At 28.5% G+C, this 27,522-nt stretch overlaps 1 protein-coding gene and 1 long non-coding RNA gene across 4 annotated transcripts in view; one reads left to right on the top strand and one right to left on the bottom strand.

The window, feature by feature from the left end:
• SCaMC (Short Calcium-binding Mitochondrial Carrier) overlaps positions 1 to 27,522 on the top strand; it is a 200,064-nt gene that overhangs the window by 15,123 nt on the left and 157,419 nt on the right. The window contains exons 2-3 of the mRNA XM_075374084.1: positions 20,312 to 20,438; positions 26,400 to 26,487. Coding sequence (XP_075230199.1) covers positions 20,312 to 20,438; positions 26,400 to 26,487 — 215 coding nt within the window. The remainder of the gene's footprint in view (positions 1 to 20,311; positions 20,439 to 26,399; positions 26,488 to 27,522) is intronic.
• LOC142329446 (uncharacterized) overlaps positions 1 to 27,522 on the bottom strand; it is a 56,548-nt gene that overhangs the window by 11,731 nt on the left and 17,295 nt on the right. Inside the window, exons 4-6 of one of the 3 annotated variants that reach the window (XR_012757501.1) lie at positions 24,981 to 25,092; positions 14,154 to 14,196; positions 9,393 to 9,560 (exon numbers count right to left, since the gene is read on the bottom strand). The exons of 1 other annotated variant lie outside the window; for it this stretch is intronic. This is a non-coding gene — a long non-coding RNA (uncharacterized LOC142329446). Of the gene's footprint in view, positions 1 to 9,392; positions 9,561 to 14,153; positions 14,197 to 24,980; positions 25,093 to 27,522 lie in introns of those variants that run through there. One more of the 3 variants, XR_012757503.1, reaches the window with a different exon arrangement.

Here is a 27,522-nt window from a genome sequence, read left to right as displayed (position 1 = left end):
AAATGATCGGTTATTGTATATAAGAATGGACTCATTGTAACAATCGACCAAATTAATATTTAAGATAAACGGGACAAGGTTTGTGGCATTAGAGTATTTTGATATCGTACAGTAAATGGAATCGTTAGTTACATAAAGCTAAATAAATTCAATTAAATTTCACGAGAATCAAGTTATTTACTCCATAAATAATGTATGTTACACTTAATTGAAACTTTTGGTAAGGGTACTGTGTTACAGTGGATGTAACTCAGGTGAAAGGTGATTATAACAAATAATTTCAGTCGTAACGAATAACTTAAGGTTCTAATTAAGATATATTATAAATTTTATCAAAATTTGAGGCGAGTCCCTAATGTTATATAATTATCATTAGAAGAATACAGAAGTGTAATACGTTGTAGGAAGGGCTTAAATCAGTAATCAGTATTGCTTGTAAATGATTTGTAGCTGAGCATATGTATTAAATCCAGTGTTAATCGGTACTCATCACAAACTCCCCAAAACAAATTGTGTAGTATAAAAATACTACATATTCCATAGAACAAAATATATTCTGTTCAAAACATATTTGACCTTTTTTGTTTTTGGAAAGGAGTGGACAGGCATAACCTTTGAGTATCAGTGGTCAATTTGGCCTTATCATTAAAATCAGTTACTCCCCTACAGACATTGTGTTCAATTACGTTAAACATTAATGTATTGTTTTATTTTAAAACATTTGCTATATGGATTATTTATTATATAATCAATTATTAACATTTTTTACTATTTTACGAAAACAGAACTATTAAGTGATTTAAAATTTTTTCTGCGTGTAGGTTTGATACTTATAACCGTAAGATATTTTAATATTATAGTAGCGATTGTATTTAAATAATTAGATAACAGATTGGTTTACATATGTTTACCGGATTGGTTCTTCATTGTTTGTAAAATTCATTGTAAATCTATTGTTCAGATCGTGTCTGTTTTTAAGTGTTGGTACCCTTATTTACATTATGTGTTGCTGTTTATGTTTACTAGTTGTTCTTTACTTAAAATAGACTGCATAATTTATATGTTATTATCATGTTGGATGTTGCTATAAGATCAAAGTAAAAATGGACACACTTAAAACCCCAAAAACACAGATTTATTGAATTTCAAATTTATTGCCGGTAAATAATCAATGTTAGTGTCTATTGTTTGGTACTTGGTTAGGTGATAGAATTTCATTCTTAAACTGTCAATAACATTACATATGAATTAACAAAGTTTTAATGGTTTTTTTTATCAGAGATATTAAATACATAGAAATGTAGAGGATGGTGTGACGATTGGAATCGTCACAAGGTCTTATACTGCAGTATGTCTGATAACTAAATCGAAACAGAATTTATACAAATCTGATTGAATAACTGTATATAGTCACTAAAAAAAAAACTCTGGCTTTTGATAATCAAGTGGTTGTTACACTTCTCACCAATAAAAAATCACCGTTAGTAATATTTGAAAAAATGTATTATATGTTTTTAAAAAACGCTATTTATGATATTCATATCTTTATAGGAAAGCGAGTATGGAATTAAAGTTTTAGATTACCTCCTATTTTTATTTCATGAGTACTGTAGACTTATGTAGCTAGAGCAAAAGTATGATAAAAGTATACCTCTATACTTAAAAGTATTACTTATGTGGTGGTGATAGGGAAGATGGACGATAAGGACTGGTGGCTGAAAATGTATTTGTAAAATGGGCTGCTGTTATTGTAGGGAAATGTAGCGAGTTTACTGTAAACTTATTCAGTAAATATAAATTATTAATTAATATATATATATATATATATATATATATATTAGAAAGCCGAAATTTGGCGTTGTTCTAAAGAGAGTTTGCAATAGTAGGAAAAACTATTTTAACTGAAAACCCCTAGGAATTAAGTTTTGGTTTCAACTAGAAGAAATCTTAAGACGTGGTAGGGATGTTTTATACTAGATAGCAAGGTAACTTATCACTAAAATGCAATATTTTCCATTTACAGCAACGTAATACAGAGTAATTTCCGCTCGAAGTACAGGAATTTCGTTTAAAAAACACCTTTAAGCTAATTAATCGGAATTAAAGTCTTGATTATCTCCTGAACTTCTGAAAATCACAATATGTGATTTTTGCTTTAAGCCGCTACTAAAAGTGCGAATTTCCTGTAAATGTTTGGATTTAATTGTGATGGAAGTAGAATTCAGCAAAGAAAATTAAATCCAACAAGACAAAGGTTTGCCTTTCTTAGAAAATAGATTGAATTTCGTTTACCAAAATCGTATATCCTCTTTTCGAAATCAGATTACATCGGAATTTTTTTTTTGCATCCTTTTCTAGGTGATCGAAAGCTTATTGTTTTGGAAAAATTAAGTATAGTACAAAAGCGAATTCTTATTTTTTTACGAAAAATGTTTAACTAGGAAACTAGAACTTTTTTAAAAGAATTTTATTTAATAAAAACTGTTCTACAATTTTCACCGTTTCACATTTGCAATAGTGAATTAATTTTTCTTTACGATTTTACATTATCGACATTTTTACCCCTGCTCGTTACCATGATTGAAGCTTACACTCGGAAGTATATTATTCTCTAGTTATTGGCAAAGAGCTGTGGTTACAATTGTAATGTCTTACTTAAGAATTATTACCCGTGAAAAAGAAAATAGCTTTAATCATCGGGGTAAGATATGTTTACGATAATAAAATGCTTCTAACATGCTGTTTGCCTTGTATACTTATTTTAAGGTGGCGCCGGTTTTCTTAACAAGTATCGATCTCTATTTTATTAGCAAAATTTAGTTGTAGTAAACTAGGTATCACTTAAAATGATTTTTTTAAACCCAACATTTTATTTTGAAAAAGATTTAATGTTAAATTTTTCAAGTAACCTCCGTAATTTATTGAATTGTTCGTTTTAATACAAAGGCGTACAGTACAGTATTTTACAGCTTCGTTTCTTGTCTAGGGATATTAATCGTCTTATTCGCAGACTCGAAATATTATGTATAAATAGAAAGCAGCAAGATTACCGCGAAAGAAATTTTTACATTGTGAATTTTTTTATGGTCATTTTATTGATATCAGAAATTCAAAAGGAATTTTGTTTTATTTTTTCATTGTAGGTTGGCGGGTGACCTTTTTTTAACCCTAATATCTGTAACACTATATACATTACATTGTATATAATTACAGTTTTCGATAAATTTCAAAGAATTTATTTATTTTTTCATGTTATTTTTATTTCATATAAAACCGAGTAAAAGCCATATATGCACTTGAAAATGTCTCAGTACCGGAACGTTTGATTTTTTTATTGCAGACGGTAAGAATATGGTTCCACATCCAAAGGCGGCTGGCTACGTAACAATGTTATGAAAAATGCGCTTCACTATTTACATTAAAAAAAGTAAAACATTTGACATATTGAACTTTTCTTCGTAAGTTAGATTTGTAAGACTTATTTTGCCTAGGGATATCCAAAAACAAGGGCCATTTTCGTGCGGTTTAATTTTTATAATTAGGTTTTAATTTGTATTTGCTATAAGTTAAAAAAAATTTCATACGAAAGGATAATTTTTTATTTCTTAAAAAAAAACAGTACTAGAACGGCGTTCCGGTACTAGTGCACCCTTGAGTAAAAGTTCATGTCAATTTTTTCCGTTTGTAAAGAATTACTCATGAATGGCAGGATTTCTTTAAAATCAGTTGCAGAACGAAGTATTTTTCACCCATTTGCAGCAGTTTACTTAATTGTGAAATCTTGGCAGCATTTGCCAAAAAATATTGGTTTTGGCTATTGGTTTTTCAGTCTGAAAATATTTCAGGTGATTACACTTTAGCTAATTCACCTAACCTCAAACAAAAAATAGATTTCTGATATTTATTCATTGAGAAAGCACTCCTAAATGTAAAATTAATAGTAGAAATATTAAATATGCTCCCGTTTCGGTGAACCTTTTAATTGACATATTCAGGATGTGGTTTAACAAAAAAAAATATCAACTGATAAAATATCTGCCTACACGTTATTGGTTTAATTTAATAGTTATATGCATTCACATGAAATAATTATATTTTATATAATATATAGGTGATTCCAAATAGCATGGCAACCTCTTGGGAGATGATTCTATAGTCAAAAATAAGAAAAAAAGTTCATATAAGTAGGTCAGAAAACGGTTCGTTTAGCGAGTTACCGTACTATAATTCTTGTGGTACATTTGATGCTTCCTTAGGGTGTTTGATGTAAAAAATTGAATAAAAGTAGTTAGAAAAACGGGATAAAACACGAAAACGTGTTTTGTCGTAAAATACACATTTTTAGGTTTGGAATAAAATAAGTTTGTTAATTTACCAATAAACAAATAAAAATTTTTAAATAATATTTAATTTCTAATAGAGAATTTAATTCGGAGGATATTGATGCAAATAACGTTTATTAAAATTAAACACAATTTTGAGAAGTTCAATTTTAATCAGAAACAAAACATACAAACTCGATCGGAAAAGTGATACGATTATAAACAGAATATTTTATATACAAATGCTAAAAATAAATCTGAAAGAAATCCTTCTTAAACATATTAAACTTTTTTTTTACCATATTGTTTTTAAACATATTTTACATTTTTTTCTAGTATTTGAATATTCATCGAGCTGTGTTTGTGCTGTTATTGTTCGGTCAGTCATTCACAATGAGTAATACTACAAATTTATTTTCATTTGGAGAGTTGACAGACATGTTGTTAATTTATGGTAAAGTAAATAAAAATGGGTCGGCCGCTGTGCATAAATACCATGAAAATTATCCAGATGAAGAATACTGGATCATAAAACATTTGAAGCTTTGGAGAGGTGAGTTCGAGAAACACATTTGGTTAAACCACAACAATTCGATACTGGTCGTGAACATTTTGTGAGAAATGCCAATGCTGAAGAAGCAATATTGAATACGGTACAATTATCTACCATATCAAGCACCAGAAAGTTGTCACATTACTTTCATGTTTTGCAGTCAAGTGTGTGGGAATGTTATAAGAGTACCAATTATACCCATTCCATACAACATGTGTTCAAGAGTTATTACCACCCAATTTTGAATATCAATAACCATATGTTGACGGTTAATTAGAAAATGTGAACATCATCCCAATTTCCTAAGTTATATTCTAATTACTGATGAACCTTGTTTTACAAGAAATGACATTGTAAATTATTGAAACACTCACATTTGGGGAGAAGAAAATCCTCAAAAATTGCTATAAGTCATTTCCAACGCACTTTTTCACTTAATGTGTAATGTAGTCTACTCTGTGATAATCTGATAGGTTCTTTTTTCTTACCACTAAGGCTCAATGGAGAGTGGCAATTGCATTTTTCTGCAATCAAATCTTATGGGATACTAGGAAGATATTCCACATGCAGATAGAGCGCAGATGTTGTTTTTCAATGATGGCGCACTCGCTCACTACTGTGGTGATGTGATGAATCATTTAAATAACAAATTTAGTAAGTAATGGATTGGTCGACACAGACCAGTAGAATGACCACCTCGATCTCACAACAGCAGACTTTTTTCTTTGGGGGTTGGATGAAGTTTGTAGTCTTTTCCGCTTGTATTGGCACACAAGACGAATTGAGTCATTATATAATTGAAGCTGGAGCTACTATTAGGAATAATAATGATGCTACTAGATGTACTTGGCTAACATGGATTTGCTGAGCTGAACTATGCAACAGAACAGAATGGTGGCCACTTTGAGCAACTGGTTTGAAGAAATATTTGCAGCTTTATAAAGTAACTATTTTAATTTTTAATCATTTTTAGAAAAAACCAAAAAGTATGTGATTTTTATTTTTTTAAATCTATTTTTTATTCATTGTATTATGTTATTAATAAGTTTTCTATATATATATTTTTTTCATTTACATTATGTTTTCAAGCATTGTTCTGATTAAAATCATAACTTTTCTGATTGAGTATGTATGTTTTCTTTCTAATTAAAGTTGATATTCTCAAATTTATGTTTAATTTTAATTGATGTTTTAATATTATCTAGAAATCTTTATTTGTTTATTGGTAAATTAACAAAGCTATTTTATTCCAAACCTAAGTAAGTGTATTTTCTTACAAAACTTTTTCATGTTTTACCCTGTTTTTTCTTAAAAACTAAGTGAGATGGGATGTAAGTTGTCTGGGACACCACCTTTATTCAATTTTTTAGATCAAAAACCATAAGGAAGCATCAGGTTTACCACAAGAATTTTAGTACGGTTTAATTTCACAGAGGGAGCAGAAAGCAGGGATAAATGTTTCATGAGCCTGAACTTGCTAACAAACTGTTTTCTGACCTATGTTTATATGAACTTTTTTCTTATTTTTAGCTATAGAATTATTTCTCAAGCGATTGCTGTGCAATTTGGAATTATAATGTATATATATAATATATTTATTATTATATTTTACATATTATTTTTACCAAATTACTGTTTTTCATTAACTGATAAGATAAGAGATAAGATTATCGTAAAGTAATAAAATATTAATAAAAAGCTTAGGAACATTTGGAATCAGCAGAGCTGATTGCAGCTATTTAATCATGCCTTAAAGATTGACTATTAGCAATTGGTTGATGTTTCATCTTTTGGTGAGAGAATGAAGTCTGGTCCTTACTTTTCAAAGTAAGTTGTAAGATGTTCCAGCAGTGTCCTTGGTCTCTTGTTTTTTTTACATCTGTAAATTATCTGTCTCAAAATATCAGACTGTTTATTGTTACAGTTTTCCAAATGATAATATTATATATCTACATTAGGAAATAATTAATTTAACAGAAGTAATAGATTCTGCGATAGCAATACAAAACATTCATTTGATGGATTATATCTACTTTATGTCAAATAGGGATAAAACCAATATATTTGACTCAGGAATGTGTATCATTGATAATTGCATTAATAGGAATACTCTTATAAGTAATATTGATAGTATTTATATTGCCTGAAATATAAAATTTTTAGTCATCTTGATAAATATATTTTCATGGGTTGATTAAATCAATTTCATCCATAACAAGGTCAGACCATTTTTTTCTCTTTGAAAATCTTAAAGCTAAGCATTACTATTACTTAATGCATATATAATTCACATCAGAAATGTAATATTAAATCTTGGGGCTTTTGCAAACATCAGAAAACATTTTCAGAATAAAAGAGTGGGCTGCAGGTTTTAGTTTAATGCTGAATGATCATCCCAACAATTTTTGTAAATTAAAAATAAAATCTAATATTTCCATAAAAGTGATAAATAAAAATTTCATTTATGCCTTAATCATAACAAAGAGTTCTCTTGTATCAACTTACTTACATAATGTTTTGCATTTTTAGTATTATCAACAACCTTTCATTGGAAGGTTCTGGATTCAAATTCCGGTTTATCTGGCATTTTACATATGCTACAAAAATTAATCTTTATTGAGAAACTATAATTGGGCATCAACTCGTATCTGTAGATAAGTGAATAAATAATAGTTCTGATTAAAAGAAAGAATCTTATTATGCTTTACTGTTTTTATTAACTGGCCAACTATCTAAATGATCATCTGATTAATTTATTTAAAATGTAACAGAAATTTTCCTTCTACATAAATAACATTAATCTGTTATGAATGTTTAAGTAATAATAATAATAAGATAAACCTAATTTTCTAGACTTAATTTGTACTTAAAGTACTCATACACACTCAACTTTATCAGTTAATGAGAACAAAATTGTTATTTTATTTTGTACCAGTTTTATTTATTTATTTAAACTTCTCATAGTTGTACGTTATTAATATAAATTAATATTTATATTATTTGTATTTATTAATATTTCTGTTTTTTATTCATTAATTTTCACTTCCTTGTATGAAGTAAAGTGTTGTGATCACAAAAAATTTCGGTTTTCAAATTTCAATGGAAATATCCATTTCGACCATCCCTGAATCCATTTTAACTAGTTTTGGTGTGATCTGTACATATGTGTGTGTGTATCTCAAAAACGATTAGCTGTAGGATGTTGAAATTTTGGATTTAGGACTGTTGTAAAATCTAGTTGTGCACCACCCCTTTTGATTTCAATCGACTGAACCAAAAGTGTCCAAAAAAGTCAAAAATCCAAACAAAAATTTGGATTTTGGACTTTTTCTTAACTGCAGTAATAAGTCCTCATTGAGAGCTTTTCAACGATATATCGTAAGTGATACTTCTTTTCATTGCTTCCAGAGTTATAGCCAAATAACATTTTAATTAATGAAGTATTTGGATCTTACTAGGCACATCGGTTCGAATCAGACTTCATCTCCTTTTTTTTTATTTAAATATATTGATTTATTATTATAATAATTATTAACCTCTGATTGTAAAAGAAAGGTTTATGGTAATTAAGTATTCAACAAAAAAACAATAAAAAAATTTAAAAAAATGAAAAAATATCATTAGTTATTAATGAAGTAAATATTTATGTGCTTTTCATTTAAAAAAAATGTGTGTATGTAATTTAATAGGCGTACAAGGAAGTAGTCATGTGGTGTTCACATCAGATATTTTATTTTATAAAGCTGCTGTGAGAAAGATTTTTCAGTTTATCTTGATCCTTTCAGAAAAATGCTGGAGTATTCTGTTTTATTATGTATAGATTAGTACACTTTTCATTTCCAATGTGACCTGTAATATGTATAACTATGTTCTGAACTGAATAAATTATTTAATTGTATATCTTGGGTCAGTAGATAGGGTATGATGAATTAAAAATTAGGTCAAGGACTATAAAGAGATAATAGTGAAAAGTTTTTTTTGCTTGAAGAATTTTTAAATTTTGAATAGGCTTGACCTCCTCTGCTTATTGTAAACGTTTTTCTATGTGTTCACAGTGATTCATGTAGTAAAAGATCTCAAGGGCAAATATTAAAGTAAATAATTTTTGTAAGAAATTTTTTGAAATGCGAGCTGGAGTCTCACTAAAATTTGGTTGAAGATGTTTAATGTATTTTAGAAAAAAAACTGTTTTGCGCAAAAGAGAGACCGGAAGTTTTATTCATCTCAAATGTGAAACGGGTTCCAGCTACCTTTTGGAAAAACTTTTTTTGTTTTTATTTACTGGCTGAGAAAGGATTTTTTTGTGAAAAGTGTTAAAAAGAAAATTAATAGAATTTTAGCCTTCATAAAAATATTTATTTTTTTTTTTGCAATTTTAAACAGAAGTACCATTCCTCTTGTGGGAATGCATAATTTTTTTATATTTTTTTTACTGAAAACATTTATATTATTATTGCTAACCTTACCACAAAAAAAGAATTTTTTTTCCAATTATGATACTGGATATTCAAATCTTATCTTCATAGTTTTAAACTACTTTTTTTTACTATACATTGTTGTAGACACTAAAAAAGCTGTTCTTTATGTTTTGTAATATCTTTGTTGTGTTATCATCCAATTTTCTGTTTAATTCTAACGTTCAGATCTTCAATCTTTGTAAAGCATTAGTTTTCCTTAATGTATCCCTACGGGCAAAAACCAGCAAATGAAAAGTTATTGAGGATTCTTCAGTCCTCATCAAAGGGAAAGATCAAGTACCATCAAACATATCATACAGAACCTTTAACAGTGTGTGAATCTTTTGAGAACAAATACATCTTAACATATTCTGTAGTTACATTGAATATTTCTCAATGTTTGTAAAAAAAAAAATACTGGCCAGTAATGCTCTCTCTACTCTGGCAGCACACCAAAAAGTAATCTTTTCTCAATGCAGTTGTCTTTCAAGCAGATCTTTTTAATGTGTTTTACAAGAAAAATTTCTTTCTACTTTATAAAAAACCTTAATCCATGAATATTAGCCTTATCAGACATCAATATTGTGTCTAATAGAAATAGATTTGTTTGCATTAACTCCTTTTTTTTCTGGCAAGAATAAAAATAATTTAATTTATCACAACCAGTCAATTTTTCTAAATTTTGCTTTTGTAGAGCTGAAAAGTAATATTTAAATGATGGATGCCTTAAATATTGTGATGAATTAAAGTGCAGTTGTGTGTGCTTACTGAATAATTTGATCTTTGTAGAATGACAGCTTTTACACTTAAGTGCTCTCTAGTATATGCACATTCTTTCAGTGGCTATAACTTTTCATATCATGTACTGAACCTGTATACCATTTCATTTTTTTATCCAGAACAATTTTTAAGCAGGAAATAATCTCTGCATCAATTACCATAGTGTTGCTGAAATAATAAATATACTTTCATTATTTATAAAACAGTTTAGTGCATACATATGATGTTGAATACTCCACACTGTTTTTGTTTATTAAAACCAAATGTAATTGTAAAAACCTAACCTTAATAACTTTAGCTGTTGCCAATTTCAACATAAGTTACTTCCTTTATCTCGCTCTGTATGTTTTTATACGTGGTATTATTAGACAGTTGAGTCTGAACCTAGATATAGTTGCTGACCTGTTTTAATTCCTTAAAAGGGTATAAATGAATATATTTAATATCTATTTATACTCGTATTTTAGTAATTTTATGTTTTGAAAATGACTTGGAAATTTACAATGAAAGCATATTCTTTTACTGATGAATGATTCTGAAATTAATTTGACTGTCTTGATTGCTATTTAATTTATTAAAAAAAAGATATTATTTCACATTTTAATAAATATACCATTAAAAAATTATACATTCTGGGCAGGTTGATAAAATCGGTACATAACGTTCAGCATATAAAACAATAAAAATAGACATTTTTCTTTAAAATATCTTTGAATAATTCTGTAATGTATATTAAACGTTTTATGTTTGTTATAGCAGGACAAAGACAAAATCTCTCTATTGAACGTTTGAAATATTTTGTTAGTTTAAAGACGTTTCAAATTCCACGTTTCACAAATTTACTGCTTATTTTGTGTTTATACATGAATCTTGTTATTTCTGTTATAAATCTGTTTAATTTGTTTGAAGTAACATTTGCATATTGAATAAAGAAAATGAAATAAGTGAATTAGCTTATGAATTAATGCTTTTTATTTTGCTACATAATTAAACATTAAGAAATTATTTGGTGAAATATACCAAACATATTCTCAGTTTGTTATACGTTTCATATACATTATAAACATAATAATCTTAGGCTAAAAGGACACAGTTAAATAAAAAAAAATTCTCATTAGTACTGAAATAATTTTTATTGACATTTATATTAAACTGGTAGGTAAGGAATAGAAATAAAAAAAAAAACAATTTAATTGATATTATTCTAATAGTATTTCTGTGTATTTGAGGGATTTATAGATAAATTGTGTAGGCAGGCCACGTTTGGAATATGTAAAACAAATTGTTAGGGATGTAGGATGTAGAGGGTATACTAAAATGAAACGACTAGCACTAGATAGGGAATCTTGGAGAGCTGCATCAAACCAGTCAAATGACTGAAGACAAAAAAAAAATAGATAAATTATGTTATATGAATGATAAATATGAAATAAACTTTTAGAATTAGGAAAATGGAATGTAGCACTTCATCGGAAAAAGAGTTCAAGAAAACTGAAAAGTCTCAACTGAAGAAAACCTGTCTCTTAATTAAGGCATGTAGGATTGGTTAATTTAGTATTGGATAATGGAAGTGTAGTTGGTAAAATATATTAGAGAAAGGTTAGAATATACAGGTGCACTGTTATATGTAGAGAAACTTTGGGAATAGGTTTCTCACTTAATAATCACATGTCCAGAAATGTTTAGTATTCCACCTGTACACCATTTTGTATTTTCACAGTATAAATTCTTAAATAAAAATAAACAGATATCTTTATAAAGTTCAGTATACATGTTTAAAGCAACATTCTCAATAAGAAAATAAATTAAAAGATTTTTTGTTAGCTAATCTCAGAATAGTGGCCGTATTAATTTTTAATAAATAAAATTAATGGTCTTACAACACCTAGTAACAATAAACATTAATCTAGACTGATCAGAATAATATCCTATAGAATAACACAGGAGTCTAGTAAAACAATGAATTGGTGCCAGTGAAATCACCAATTCATTGTTTTTATGGCAATTACTCTGCATTTCTTATGATTACAACCATTTTATTCTAAAAAAATTGAATAAATATATAATTGAATAAATTGAATATTTTGATAGGAAAGACTGTACAAGACTGAATTAAACCAGTCCTAAAATAAAAGAATACATTCATGCATAATATTATATTAAACTTTAATTGTCTTTTTTTTAACCACTGTTAGATATTGTTTCAAAGAATGAGATGAAATGACAATTTTGTAACATGTGAAAATGCCATTCCTCACTGGGATTCGAACCCGGGTCCTCCAAATGAAAGTCCAAGACCTTACCATTTGCGCCTTGAAGGCTGGCCCACTGGCTGGTCTAGTGATTAACTTGTCAAATCAATTGTTTAACAGTTGATTTTCAAATCCTAGTATAAGTTAGTTGTTTTTATATGGATTTGAATACTAGACATTGGATACCAGTGTACTTTGATAGAGTTCGATTAATCACATGTCTCAGGAATGGTCAACCTGAGTCTGTACAAGACTACACCTCATTTACATGTCATACATACGTCCTCATCTCATTGGGTCCATGGGGTTGAGGTTTGATTATTGTTCACTACTTGAAGAGATCGCAACTTCCACATTAAGAAATTAAATATTAGTTTTAAAATAATTAATATATCGGTAACTGCGTATATTTTTCTAAATTTTGTTTTAGTAAAAAAAAAAAATTAAATATGAACTAAATGATACTTCAGTTTTAAAATTTAAAATTAATAGATTAAAAACAACAAGTTATGGCAGAGACCATTAATGTGAGCCGGTCTGAACTATGAGTGATATTTCATTTCCTCCATTAAGAAACAAATAATGCTGAGATAGAGACATTTACAAATATCAAATATTCGAGGAAAATATTATTTAAAAATAACAATTTCCTTAAGATAATTAAATACTGAAGAATTTTCTAATAAAAGCTTTAAAAAACATAGTTAAAGTTATATCACAAATTACTGATTGAAAACTTAAATTTGACCCCATTTTCAAATTTGTTTAATGAATAAATATCTTATTTAATTTTTTTTTTAAGAATGAAGGTTTAAACATGTTGTGTCAGCCTTTATTAAAAAAAAATTCAAACCACATTTCAATTTTGTATTTCAGTTTCTTTTTAGATGTAGATTTATACGCAAAAACCAAAATTTATGACAGACACAAAACTAAGCATTTTTGGACATATGATTATAGTGACTTTTTTTTTAATTTTAATGAAAGGAATTTATTATAAAAATTTCTTTACATATTTCAGTAAAACCTGCATAAACAAATAATTGAAAATGTTGGTTACAGATTTACCGAAATTAAAAGAATCTAGATCTAGAATCTTGGCTTTGAATTCATAAATAGTTTTAATTTTCAATTTGATTTAATGAACTTGCTGTAAGGACCTGTTTTTGGAAAAAAATTGTAAATTTTCATATATAAAATACTGCATTCATACTTTTTTTATTATTATTTTTTTTTAATATTATTTGGCATCAGAATTAGCTTGGTATTTTATAACTAGCCATTAAATCTCAACATTAAATGTGGTTTTGGTCGTTGGGATCTTACTTTCTTTACACCTTTCAAGTTAAATTATATTACCCCATGAAATATTACTACTTTGGAATCTCTTTTTGATTTAATTTTGTTTAAAATTTAACATTTGCCATCATATCTGTGGCATATAAATTGTATTTACTTAAAGATTTATTTGAACAATAATAAATATTTAAAGGACTCAGTGTTTTTTAAACCTATGAATTATTCCCTTAAAATCGTTATTAGATTAGTGATATCTAAATTATTGGACTGAGATTGATGTAAAAAGTAACAGTACAGAACCTTCAAAATCAAAAATTCAAGTTGAATCATTATCATTTTGAGTGAGCTGTTAATTTTAACTAAATTTTATTCTTCAATGTAGACGTCATTTGAGCATAGATGTCATTTTTAGCATAAAATTCGTAGACATTACTATTTAAAAAATAAAAATTTGAAATATACTAAAAGTTGAAAACTGAATTCAACATACCTATATATTCAACTGAAGCAGTCAGTACAAATAAAGTAGCAGCCTGCAACATATTGTTATATACATAAGTAAGTAATACAATATTCCCATTAGACTATGTGTTATTTAACAACTACCCACTAACAAATTTCAATATTAAGTGTGATTAAATTTTAAATATATATACCACAGTTGTGATTACAACCTAAACCCATTAACCATAAGATACTGTAGATATTATAAAAAACTTAACTTTGAACACCAATATACATTTTGTAATTTCATTTTTGCTTAAATTCAGAACACATTGCTGCATGCAAAACCATATTTCAATCACATGAACACACAGCAGCAAACATTTAAGACAACAGTAAAGTTTGTTGTTGCATACAATAACTATCGCTAGTTGACATGTAAAATTCCAAGCCCACTTTTAGAATTCAATCCAAAGAATGGTTTCAATCATTAACAGGCCTCGGCTAAAGTTCAGCTTTTGTTTAATAATGAACAGATGTACTTCACAGATAATTAACATCATTAATTTCACTCAATACCATAATGCCGACCTGTGTGGCAGAGGGGTAATCTCTCTTTCTTTCATCTGGAAGGTTCTGGGATTGAACTTAGCATTTTTCATACGTTACAAATTTCATCTTTCATAAATAACTGTTGCTAGTAATCGCAAAAATAAATAAATAATAAAAGCGTAACCATCTTACACGATCAAGCATTACTAAATTCTAAACAGTTACATACTCATAAATAGGCATAACATTTGAGAAAATTATCTAATAAGTTGTTTAAGAAGGAAAGAAGTGACGATTTCAAGGACTAATCCTACAATTTAAATCTGACAACGTATAAAAAGATTACAGCAAAACTGAAGTTATGAAAAAATTATAATATCATAATTATTATTTTAAGTAAATTAGGAAAAAATCTTAGAACTATCATTGAAATATTCTTAGATTTCACAAATATTTTTATTATAAAAAATAAGGAAATATCAAAATTACCGCATTTTAAATTTGACATCTTGTGAATTGAAGTTTTCATATAGATAATTTATTCAGATCAGAATATAAATTATACATTATGTATATTATGCAAGGAATGGCAGGGTAGTGATTGAATGTATTCCATAAAGAAATTGCACCAACATTTGACTGGTAGGATCAAGGAAAACCTTGTTCAGAGCAGTATTACAACGTACAGGAAGAATAAAAAAGAAGTATTAATCCATAAAAATTATTGTATGAGTAATATTGATGCAACTGTGTAAGTAAAATCTGTACAGTATTAACAATTAAGACAGATAATTTAAAAAAATATTTTAGAACACATTAAGGAATACATAGAAATTCAGGTTTCCTCAATTACTCTAAGAACTCATCAACAGATTAATTGTTTTGGTAGAAGAAAAATCTTTCTTTCTATTAAATTTTAACTAAATGGTTGGAAAATTACTCAGATCACTTTGTAACTCACCAAAAGTGGCATCTGAAATCATAAGATTATAAAAAGGAAACAAAGATCTGAGACCCTGTTTTTTATAGTACTTTTCATTTTTGATCTACTTATAAACACTGTAATTTCTCACTTTGCATTGTTTACTCTGCTTCCAATTTTTTAATATTAATTTTAAAAAGTGAAAAATTTGAGAAATCTGCACATTGTGTTTGCATTTTGATTTTTAAAAATAAGTTATTAGAAAACTTTTCATGTTTACTCCTCAACTCTGCTTATTATTTTCCAAAATCTATTTTGTATTTGCAAGTTATCCTATTAATAATACTTTCTTAAAATGTCACTGGACGTGGTTATTTCAGCTTGAAATGATTTCCAGAATCAACTAAAAATGGTTTTTAGAAATCCATCATTTAATTTTCTTTTCTTGGGTTATACGTTGTTCAAATATTGCTAATGAAATGTTCCTTTCATTAGAAATAACCTCAAGAAGTATAAAATAACCTCAGAAAGTGTCGTACAGTTTATTTTTTGTTTTTTAAAAAAAAAATGTTTTCACTTAATATGTTGTTTACATGCAACACAAAAAAACTAAAAGAATTGCTGCTACAAAGTTAACCATCCTATCCTTCTTAATTGTTGTAGGCTGTTCTTCAAAAATATTATTTTGAAAGCCAAAAAACTTTTAAAAACAGTCTCTTGACTTTTCATAATTCAAAAGGTGAAAAGTGAAATCTTTTATAAAACAAATAACTTCTTTTTTTACCTTTTGCTTCATCCTACTTTTCAAGCTTTTACTTTTGTATTTTTTTTTACTTAAAGAAAATATCCGAAAAAAGTGTAATGTGCAAAGTACTTTCCAAAAATACGTCCCCGATATCTCATTTTTGTAATCTTACAACTCATTGACGTCTTGAAAATTAAACAATAGTTTTAAGTATTAAGTATAAAGATGAAAACCTTTCTGTTTGATAAAAACACAAAACAATGTGGTTTGATCGTGTTAAAAACTAAATTAATTTGAACATTCTAAGAAATTTGAATTAAATATTATCTTTTTCTTTTAGTGAAATATGAAATTTTAACTGCTTATTTATGTAGTTGATAAGGTATGCCAAACTATCCATAAGCAGCTTCACTGATTTCTTAATAATTAAATTTTACTTAGAAGTGTATTGTTTGTTATTTAAAATAATTTCTAAAAACTGGAAATAGCTGTTTGTTGAAAAATCTCAACCGTGGCCATACTGAAGGTTTATTTATCTGAAGAGATTTGAAAAATTATACTGCACCCTCAAAAGTTTTGTTAACAGAATCGTTGTTATGTAAGGAAACAACAATGGTAGTCTTTATAAATCACAAGATATATTTGATATTCTCTAGAAGATTCCGTAATTACATTTGATAAAAGTACAAAATAACATATGTGATTTCTTTTAAAATTATCAGAAATCTCGTTATGAACTGATATTTAAAAAATTTTTATAACCATAGTTCTAGTTTCATCCTAGGTATTAACTCATAAAAACGTTGAATCAACTCTATTATTCAAGGTCAACATACTTGTTGTAAGGGTTAATGTTATTATTCTTGGAAGTATCATAAAAGAATTTTAGCTTCCGCTACAAAAAGTAGAATACGTAACGGCAATAGTATAATAGTATTCCTGTAAATATTTTTTTTTGTGGTGTTTTACAAGGAATTTTATTTTATTTTTAATAATATCTTATATAGCTTTACGTTTGTTGTAGTCTTAGACTAAATCGTCAGTAGATGCCGTTATTTGAAACTAAATCATCAGAAATAATAATCTTTTAGCATTGCGAATAATTTACAGTTAAATTCTTTTGTAATATTTCAAGTAATTTTTATAACAAGTAGAATTAAAATCGGGCTGTTAATGATTTTAATTCAGCAGTCATTCTAGTTCGGAATAGAGCAACCGGCGCTGAAACATAACTTCAAATAACTATCTTCATTTACGACCTTATGATGGTCTTCGATTTCACAGAACGGTAAGCCGTTATTGGAATATTAAAGCAGCTGACATTTATCTTTTGACAGATTAATATTTATTAATAATATATTTTTAAAACGTATTACCGATTGATAAATAAAAAAATATATATTTAAAAGAGCCAGTTGCTTCTGAATATTTGCCCTTTCAAGATTTTTTTTTTTAATTTTAAGAATCGTGTTGAAAGATTTTAATCTGGATAAAATTGTGTTTATCGACTATACAGAATATTAAATTACTGTATTGATTTTACCGTACAGTACGTAGCAGTTAAATATTCTAAAGAGGTAGCAGTATGCAAATTAACTGTAGAAATATGAATTAACATCGGGTGAGGAAGGGGATTTATTCATGTGTTTTTATGTATACATTATGAAGTTCAAGGACAACAGACAAAAATGGGATATTTGTAAAATATTTTTTAAAAAATTGAAGTTGTGTTTTATTTAATTTGCCATGACGAATCGTAGAATTTTTGATGGTGACTGTTTCTACTATTATGTCTGCTTAAAATTCGGTAAGTAGCCTCCTTTCCAGAAACTAGACTAACCAACGGCTTTGGTCGTTGGTGCAGTATAATCGGCTCGTAATTAGCTCCCATTCAAGAAGTAACATCGTAGGAAACTATAGCATAATTATTTATAAATTAGGTTTTTTATCGTCTTATAAAATAGAAGAAACGTGTGTAAAAATATCCCCACTTTTAATTCCTTTTTTTTTAACTCTAGGGAATTTTGGACAGTTCTGTTTATTATAGTGTCATTTTCTAAACTTATTTCGTTAGTGTCATCTTTATTATTAAAATGAATGCATAAATACATGTATGAATTATTACAAATAAATTTAAAAAAAATTCAATTTTTATGCTCATTAAAATAAAATGTGTACTACTTTAAAAAGTTCAATAAAGTCTTAAATGTTACATTTTACTACAGAATCACATCTATTTAAAAAAAACCAGTCTATTTAAAAACCATTGTCATCCAGTCATATTTTATTGTGTTGTTTTGCTTAAAAGTAACAATTCAGATTTATGTCCTGAAACAGTATGATGAAAAAAATTGCATATGTAAATTGGCTGTTACACTCAACTCAGCTGAATATAGGATGCAGTTTTTGTGTTAATTGTATGATGCATAGTCTAATTTTGTTGTTGTTTTGCTGTAATGTTCATTCATTATATTTAAATGTATATTAAGAATACTGTAAAAAAAAGTTTGTTTTGTAGCAGCAGTCTGCAGCATCACCATTATGGCCTACTGAATGTAGTTTTTGTGAAAACTACTGCAGCTATTTTATTTATACTGTTAATAGAACGCTGGTTCTATTAGCTCACATTCCTTGGACTATCTATAATTGTCATATTTAGTGAGAAATGAGATTATTTATGCTTCTCAATCAATAATTGCTCATTACATTCCCAGTTAACATAGATAAAAGAATAGTAGGATAAAAATCTTCCATCTGAAGAACACTACTTTCTGCTTTCTTTTTCTGTAGCCTCCAGAATAACTTCAGAGGATGAATGAGGATAACGTATGAATGTAAATGAAGTGTAGTGTTGTACAGTCTCAGGTCAATCATTTCAGAGCTGTGTAGTTAATTGAAACCCAGTCACCAAAGAACACTGCTATCCACAATCTAGTTTTGAGATCCGTATAAAACTGTCTTTACTAGGATTTGAACCTCAGAACTCCATCTGAAGTACAAGCAGCACCTAGTCAGTATTGATTTATCTGGGAGTTGGATTTTCACATACAAGTACCTCCTGTGGTGAACAGAATGAAGGTGTCACTGTTAGAGTATCTCTTCAGTGTTGGTGGACTTGTTACATTGATGTGCAACAGTATATTAAATTCTGTGAAGAATTAATGTAAAACTGTTATACTTTTCTTATTTAATAGTAACCCTTGCGACTTATATTTCATATCAGGTCTCCTTCAACCGTTTGAGTAAGTTATCTAGTAATTTGATTTGGAACCAGACAATGAACTACTGATAGAAGTACTAAGACGTATAAATTGGAGAATTAATACATTTGAAAGAAATTGATTTGAAGGAGCTATTACAATAACATCCAAATTTGATAAGACTTTTAAAATATTAATAGTAAAATATTAATAGTTTTGAAGATGTGAAAACATTTTGTTATTTTATTAGAATTATTTTGCTGTTCAGGTAAAGTAATTCTATATACAGAATGCTAAAAAAACTCAAACCATAAGTTTAACATCTCGTGCAATAAAATTTCTATGTAGATTTATTTAAGAATAGAATAGGGTTTGGAATGAATATTAAATGAACAGTTAAAGTTATGGGCGTAAGTAATTTTAACCTTCATATTAATTTCAGAAACTGAATTGATACACAAACATAACATACCTTCACAGCATTGTAGATTGAGAATTTTTTCAGCATTAAAAATGAGTTTGTGTAATAACTATAAAAAAATTCACAATAATATATCTAATTTATGAAAAAAATCAGTTCAATTTTTCTTTTTTTTAAATTATTGTAACTGAAAATGATTTTAAGAATTTCTTTTGTGTTTTTTGCCTTTGTCTCTGTTCTGATAAATTGCTGAAGAAATGCTCTGGCAACAAAATTTCTTTGTTTTATATATTTGAATGAGGTGTATTGTTGATAATTTTTCTAAGTGTTTGTATACTTAATGCTTTTTTTATTGTTGTTTCAGAAATTTCTGGAGCGATCTGATTCAAACCAAAGTGGTGATGTCTCGTTGAAAGAATTTATACATTATGTAAAAGAACATGAAAAAAAATTAAGGCTTGGGTTTTCACATATAGATAAAAACAGAGATGGTATGTTTTAAAAAACAACTTCTTTACTTATATTTAGTAACTTCAAGGTAAAAATACTTATTGATTTTTAATAAAAAATAAATAACGTCATCACATATATTACAATGAAAAACATTTTAAAAGGTCTAAATTAATGATTCGTTTACTTCCAGATGATTATCCGTTGTTTGGTTATTGTTTAAAGTATTTAAGATTCTTGTAACAACTGTCTTGATTAGTTATCCTAATTTTAAAGAAACAACATTTTTTTTTGTCTTCAGTCATTTGACTAGTTTGATGCAGCTTTCATTTCAGTATACCCCCCACATCCTACATCCCTAACAATTTGTTTTACATATTCCAAACGTTGCTTTCCTGCACAATTTTTCCCATCTACCTGTCCCTCCAATATCAAAGTAACTATTCCAGAATGCCTTAAGATGTGGCCTAAAAGTCTGTCTCTTCTTTTAGCTATATTTTTCCAAATGCATCTTTCTTCATCAATTTGCTGCAACGCCCCTTCATTTGTCACTTTATCCACCCGTCTGATTTTTAACATTCTCCTATAGCATCACATTTCAAAAGCTTCTAATCTTTTCTTCTCAGGATCGTCCAAGTTTCACTTCCATATAAAGCTACGCTCCAAACATATACTTTCAAAACTGTTTTCTTGATGTTTAAATTAATTTTTGATGTAAACAAATTATATTTCTGACTGAAGCCTGTTTTGCCTGTACTGTTCAGCATTTTATATTACTCCTGCTTCATCCATCTTTAGTAATTTTACTTCCCCAAATACCAAAATTCTCCTTCCTCCATAATCTTTTCTTGTCCTACTTTTATATTCATTGCTCTATTTTATTTCTATTACATTTCATTACTTTCGTTTTGTTCCTGTTTATTTTCATGTGACAGTTATTACACGGGACTTCCATGTCATGCCATTCATTGTTTCTTCTAAATATTTTTTACTCTCAGATAGAATTACTTTATTATCAGCAAATCGTAGCATCTTTATCATTTCACCTTGCACTATTATTCCGGATCTAAACTGTTCAAATCATTAACTGCTAGTTCTATGTAAAGATTAAACAGTAACTGGGGTAGGGACATCCTTGCCTGACTCCCTTTTTTTATTACTGCTTCTTTCTTATGCTCGTCGATTATTACTGTTGCAATTTGGTTCCTGTAAATGTTAGCAAATGTTCTTCTATTATGGTTGATAATGATGTCTGCTCCTGAATATGCTTTGTATTCGATGAGTTGATTTATTTATCTTTGCTTAATCTATCTGATACCTTGCAGTATCACCTCTTTTTCCATATGTATATTCTTCTGTTATGATTTTTAAACTGGGTGTTGGCAATTACTAAATTATACTTCCTGCAAAACTCAATAAGTTGTTCCCCTCTTTTATTTCTTTTGCCTGGCCCGTATTCACCCGCAGTATTTCCTTCCTCGCCTTTTCCGATGCTTGCATTCCAATCTCCAACTATTATTAAATTTTCATCGCTCTTTATGTCTTTAATCGCTTCATCAATTTTTTCATATACCCCCTCTACCTCATCATCATCATGGGCACTTGTATGCATATAGATATTAACGATCTTGTTGGCATAGGTTTTGATTTTATCCTGATTACAAGGATTTTATCGCTCTGCTTTTTGAAATATTCTACTCTTTTCCCTATCTTCTTGTTCATCACAAAAACGACTCCTGCCTGCCCTTTATTTGACACTGAGTTAATTATTCTAAAAATCAACTTACCAAAAGTCATTTTCTTCTTCCCACCAACCCTCTTTAATTCCTACTACATCTACATTTAACCTATCCATTTCCCTCATTAAATTTTCTAACCTACCAACCTTTTTTAGGCTTCTAACATTCCACACTCCAACTTCTAGAATGTTATTTTTTTAATTTTCTGGTGACCCCTTCATTAGCAGTCCCCACCTGGAGATCTGAACAGGAGAGTAGTTCATCTCCAGAATATTTTACCAAGGAAGGCACTTCTATCTTTGTTAAATCTTTGAAAATTCAGAGAGCTACATTTTCTTGGAAAAAAAAAACAGCTGTAGTTTTCCATTGCTTTCAGCTACATGGTAGTAAGAAGATTGAGTGATGTGATATGGCCGTTTAAGTCTTCCTGATGTATGGCCTTAACAGCTACTGCAAGAGCTGCTGCCCTCTTTCAGGAATCATTCCTTATTTTGGCTCTCAACAGATACCACTCCTATATGGTTGTACCTGTGGTCCGTCTACTCTTTATCACTGAGCGCTCAAGCCCCCTCACCATCAGCAAAGTCTCATGATTCATGGAGGGGGGAAACAAACGTATATTAACATAATAAAACTCTTCTAGGTAATGTTGGGTAAACCCACGGGGTTGGTCTAGTGGTGAACGCGTCTTCCCAAATCAGCTGATTTGGAAGACGAGAGTTCCAGCGTTCAAGTCCTAGTAAAGCCAGTTATTTTACACGGATTTGAATACTAGATCATGGATATCGGTGTTCTTTGGTGGTTGGGTTTCAAATTAACCACATATCTCAGGAATAGTCAAACTGAGAATGTACAAGACTACGCTTCATTTACACTCATACATATCATCATCCTCATACATCCTCTGAAGTATTATCCAAACAGTAGTTACCGGAGGCTAAACAGGAAAAAGAGAGAGAGGTAATGCTGGGTAAAATAATGGGTTTAATTATTTAATTTATCATTTTTTTCTGAAATCTGAAAAACTAATTGTAGGAATTACCATAGAGTAAAAAAAAATATGAAAAAGCAAATTTATAATACAATTTATTTTCTAAGTACATGAATATATTGCTGGAATGTTTGTTAACTATTGTGGAGTTCTTTCATCTGTAGTGTTATTAATTCCTCAAATACAGTAGACTCCATTTTAACCAATACATTTAACCAACTCTGATAACGAAAATGAAATGAAATTGTGAAATTTATTATGTATTGTTCATTTTTTAAACAACTATATAGCTTAAAATGTTTGTACATAGTCAGTTTAATGAATTAAATTGCAATCTATTGTTCAAGTTGGTGAAACAATTAAAAGACTACAAAAGAGTAAACATAACCCACTAGCCTGTACTATTCCAGAAAATTTGAAATTTCTTTACACATTCCTGTTGTACACCAAAGAAAGCTAATTTGAAAATTTTGGATGATGCACTTCGCTATAGTTTATCCAATGGAGAAGGGTGAAATTAAGGTTTTTTTTGTTACTTTCCCAATAACATAATAGAAAGAGAAAGCATTACATAATGAAAATTCAAGGTTTATCTCGGGGTAAAGAAGATTTAATGTGTTTAAAAAAAATGAGTTAGCTATATGTTTTTAAAAAATTGTTAGGATATTAATCTGGAGCTGATTTGTTTTCAGAAGATTAAAAATAGTAATAGCAAATTTCTAGTTGTGTACAGATTAACTGTTTTGATGAAACAGGTCCAAATTCTAAATTACTAATACAAAAATCACTTCTGATTCAATGATTCACAACTGATTCAATAAGTCTTGGAAAATATTTGGCGTAAATTTATGTTTGTTAAAAATATGTACATGGAAAATAATGTTGATTGGTAGATTAATAAAAATGAAAATTTGTAAAGACAAATGAGTGATATAATAATTGAAACTATTATAAAATCAGATAGGGAAAATTCAATAATGAACTGAATGAAACTGTAGAAAATGTTTTGTACGCTAATGGATTTAGGCTTTAGAAACGGTTCTGTGATGTGTAAAACAGCCTTTTTCAACTTCATTAAATGACATTCTAATAAATAATATTTTAAATGTTAGTAATAACAAGTAGATGCATAAACTTTTAATAAATTTTAATAATATAATGATTAAACTTTATTAAGTGTTTACTTTTAACAAAAGTACTCTTTAGATAGACTATGAAAGTGTGTCATTGCTTGGTGTTGATCATTAACAGAAATAGATGCTTTAAGTTCTGTATGCAGTCATTAATTTATTCCAGTAATAACATTAATAATGAAAAAGTAAGTTTTGTGTGCTTGTACTGTGCATAAATAAATTTAATATGCCCTTAAAATCATAATTACATATATATATATTTTTTTTTTGTATTGTATGTTTTATATAACTCATTTAAAATATTGCATATAGGTGAGTTATATCAACTTAAGAAACTTAGATTTTATACAGTATCAGAAATAAATACAAGCTATCAAATGTGCACAGTGTGTTAAAACGTTGGAATCTAGTGTGTTCTAATACGAGTATTAATATCTAGTCTTGTATTTTATTAATCACTAAATTGTAAGGATAAAAGAAAAAAAATTGTTTTTCCACCTTCAGTTATTTTAATTAACTTGAAATGTCCTCAGATTAAAAATCTGTCACATGCAAAAGATTATCTTTGAAAAACGTTGTTAAGTATTATAATATATGGGTCAAAATCAAAAATGCATGGATTATGTTGTTTAAAAGCCTTTTCCATCCCTTTACAAATGGTAACAATACCATTAGCTCTTTTCACTTATTATAAAACTAACAAAATCTTAGAAGGTATACCTGAGATGTAAGCCTTTGAAGATGGGCCAAAAATCCTGATAAAAAGTGACCAAATTTAGTGATGAATTTCTCCTGACGTAAGATGCCAATTGATTTGAAACTGCAGGATCTCCTACACATAATTATTTCCTTTTTAAAATTACAAAGTCTTATTCCAATTAAATAATTAGATAAGGCAAAAGCTCAAACTTTGACTTCCAAAATGTTGTGACAAATTTTTGATTGAATTTCAGATGCTATATCTCAAAACCAGGTTCCAAAAGAAACTTGTGACTAACATATTCAGTTATAGCATAAAAATTTAACCAACAGTAGCAAAATTTGAATCTGTATCTTTATTACTGCCATCAAAATTGTTAGTCAAAGATAACAATTTTTATGTATGTCCACAAACTATAAGTAAGTACCCCTTTTTCAGGAGGCCACAAAAAATCAGCCATAACAGATAAAGGAGCTGCAATTTGGTAAAATGGCATTTTAGACCATGGGGAACCTCCACCCAAAATTTGATAATAATTGGAGATAGTCAACTGGGGACAATTTTCAAATCTTGACCACTTGACATGGATTGACCTATCCGTTATGTTTTATAGAACAATACGACAGATGTTATCCAATGTTTTGTTGTTTCTTAAGGGCGTGCATATTTGATTATAAGGGCACGTATTTGATTATAACTATAATGTTTCGCCCATGTATGCTGTTTATGTATGTTTTAATACTGTCTTTATTTGGTTTCATTTCACATTTAACATACTTTATAGGTGTTATAGATCTTTTAATTTCTAAGGTAAATTTTAGTTATTAATTACTACAGTAATTTTATGTCCGAGCACTGATAACTCTTTGCTGAGCACCAGGAAAAAATGTATTTAAAGATGTTGCTACAGTTTTAGTTTATATTCTCCTAAGTTCTATATTAATAAGCAATTGCTTTGTTATTATCTGATGTAATATTATATATTTTGTTTGAGGTTTTGAAAGTAAACATAATTTTTTTCCTGAAAATATTATTAATTTTGTATAAATCTTGGTTGATGAATGTTACCATCTGTATTTTAACCACTTGGTGTGTTTTTAATACTGTTTTATTATTTTTACATAACATGTTCTCAGCTGGGATGGTATATCTATTAAATGCCTATAACAAAAAAGGTTGTAAATGACCTGACCTGAAGTACAATTTGCTTTCCAAATATCATATCATTATCAATCTAGTAAGCAACCAGTACCAAACTAACTGTGTTTTATTCTGTATATTTTTGCATAAAAATTTAAATCATCGGATTTTTTAGTTTTACAATTTTGACTTTATAGCCAGATAACAGCCTGTGCTTGCCTCCTCAAGCACTACTTTTTTTAATATAAAAAGATCCATTTTCTCTACATACTCATATATTTTTTTGTGTGTTTTAACAGGCAAAATAGATTTGGAAGAATTAATAAGAGCATTCAAAGAGCTCGGTATAGAAATTGATAGAAAAGAAGGACTGAAGCTATTACAGAGGTTCGTTTAGTTTATTTTGCTTAACTCTGTCTGAGTTTTTTATTTATGTAATAAATTATCTAGTGCTAAATGTAGTTCTGTGTTTGTTATTAATATTTTTGTTGGCAAATTAAAATGTCTGTTCACAGCATCATGTTTTCTTTTTATATGCTTTTTTCTATATGTTTTTGTTGAGTTATAATATGTATATATAACTTTTGGGGTCTAAACTCATCAAATATTTATAGCTATTAATCAGATTACATGAAGTGTTTTATTTTTTATCTGTTCTCATCCTCCTTGGGGTTCTGACTGAATGGTTTATAGTTCACTTGAATACTTCCACATACCATACAATTGAGGGTATAGATGAAGAAGACCCACCTCTAGGCTTTGCCTTAAGGAAACCAAACCTTGTTTACAGACGGTTCTTCAGTATCTTGATGAAAATGAATTTTATTTGATTATACATTTTATAATTAACACAAAATTATAGATAAGTAAGGCTGCTTCCATCAAGGGTTAAAATCTCCTCAATCTCCTGAAGAAGTGTGGATGAGGTGGACATCCATTATCTGAAGGGGCTTTGAAATACTCCTTTGTGCTTTTTCTTGTCTCATTTTACACTAAATATATGAGTAAATTGTTACATTCTCACCATTCACCCCCCTTTCTCTAGTTCTTGATTACTTCTTATCTCAAGATGTTCTGTGAATTTTGGCTAAATGCGTATTAGATGTGCGAGTTGAGGATTGGCGGAATGTAGAAGTCCCTCCCAGTATTTCTACTGAATTTTTTGATTTCTTCTGTGTTCTTGATATTTGTGTAATTTATTAGGTTACCTGTTCCTATGAATCTGTCCAACAACTCTGTATCTTATGGCTGTATAAAAAATCTAATCTGGGACTGATAAATATCAGCTAAACTCAGGCCTCCTAATTTGTTAATAAGTATTTTGATGAATATATTTTATCGTAAGTTTTTTAACGAAAATTCCTTAACGTCATTTCCTTATTCTTTCTGACCTTATAGAAATAAAATCTAAACAGATCCTTA

Source organism: Lycorma delicatula, chromosome 8 (assembly GCF_047948215.1).
Source record: "Lycorma delicatula isolate Av1 chromosome 8, ASM4794821v1, whole genome shotgun sequence".
NCBI classification, from domain to species: domain Eukaryota; kingdom Metazoa; phylum Arthropoda; class Insecta; order Hemiptera; family Fulgoridae; genus Lycorma; species Lycorma delicatula.
Note: the sequence above shows the minus strand (reverse complement) of the source record. Positions and strands in the feature narration are given on the sequence as shown.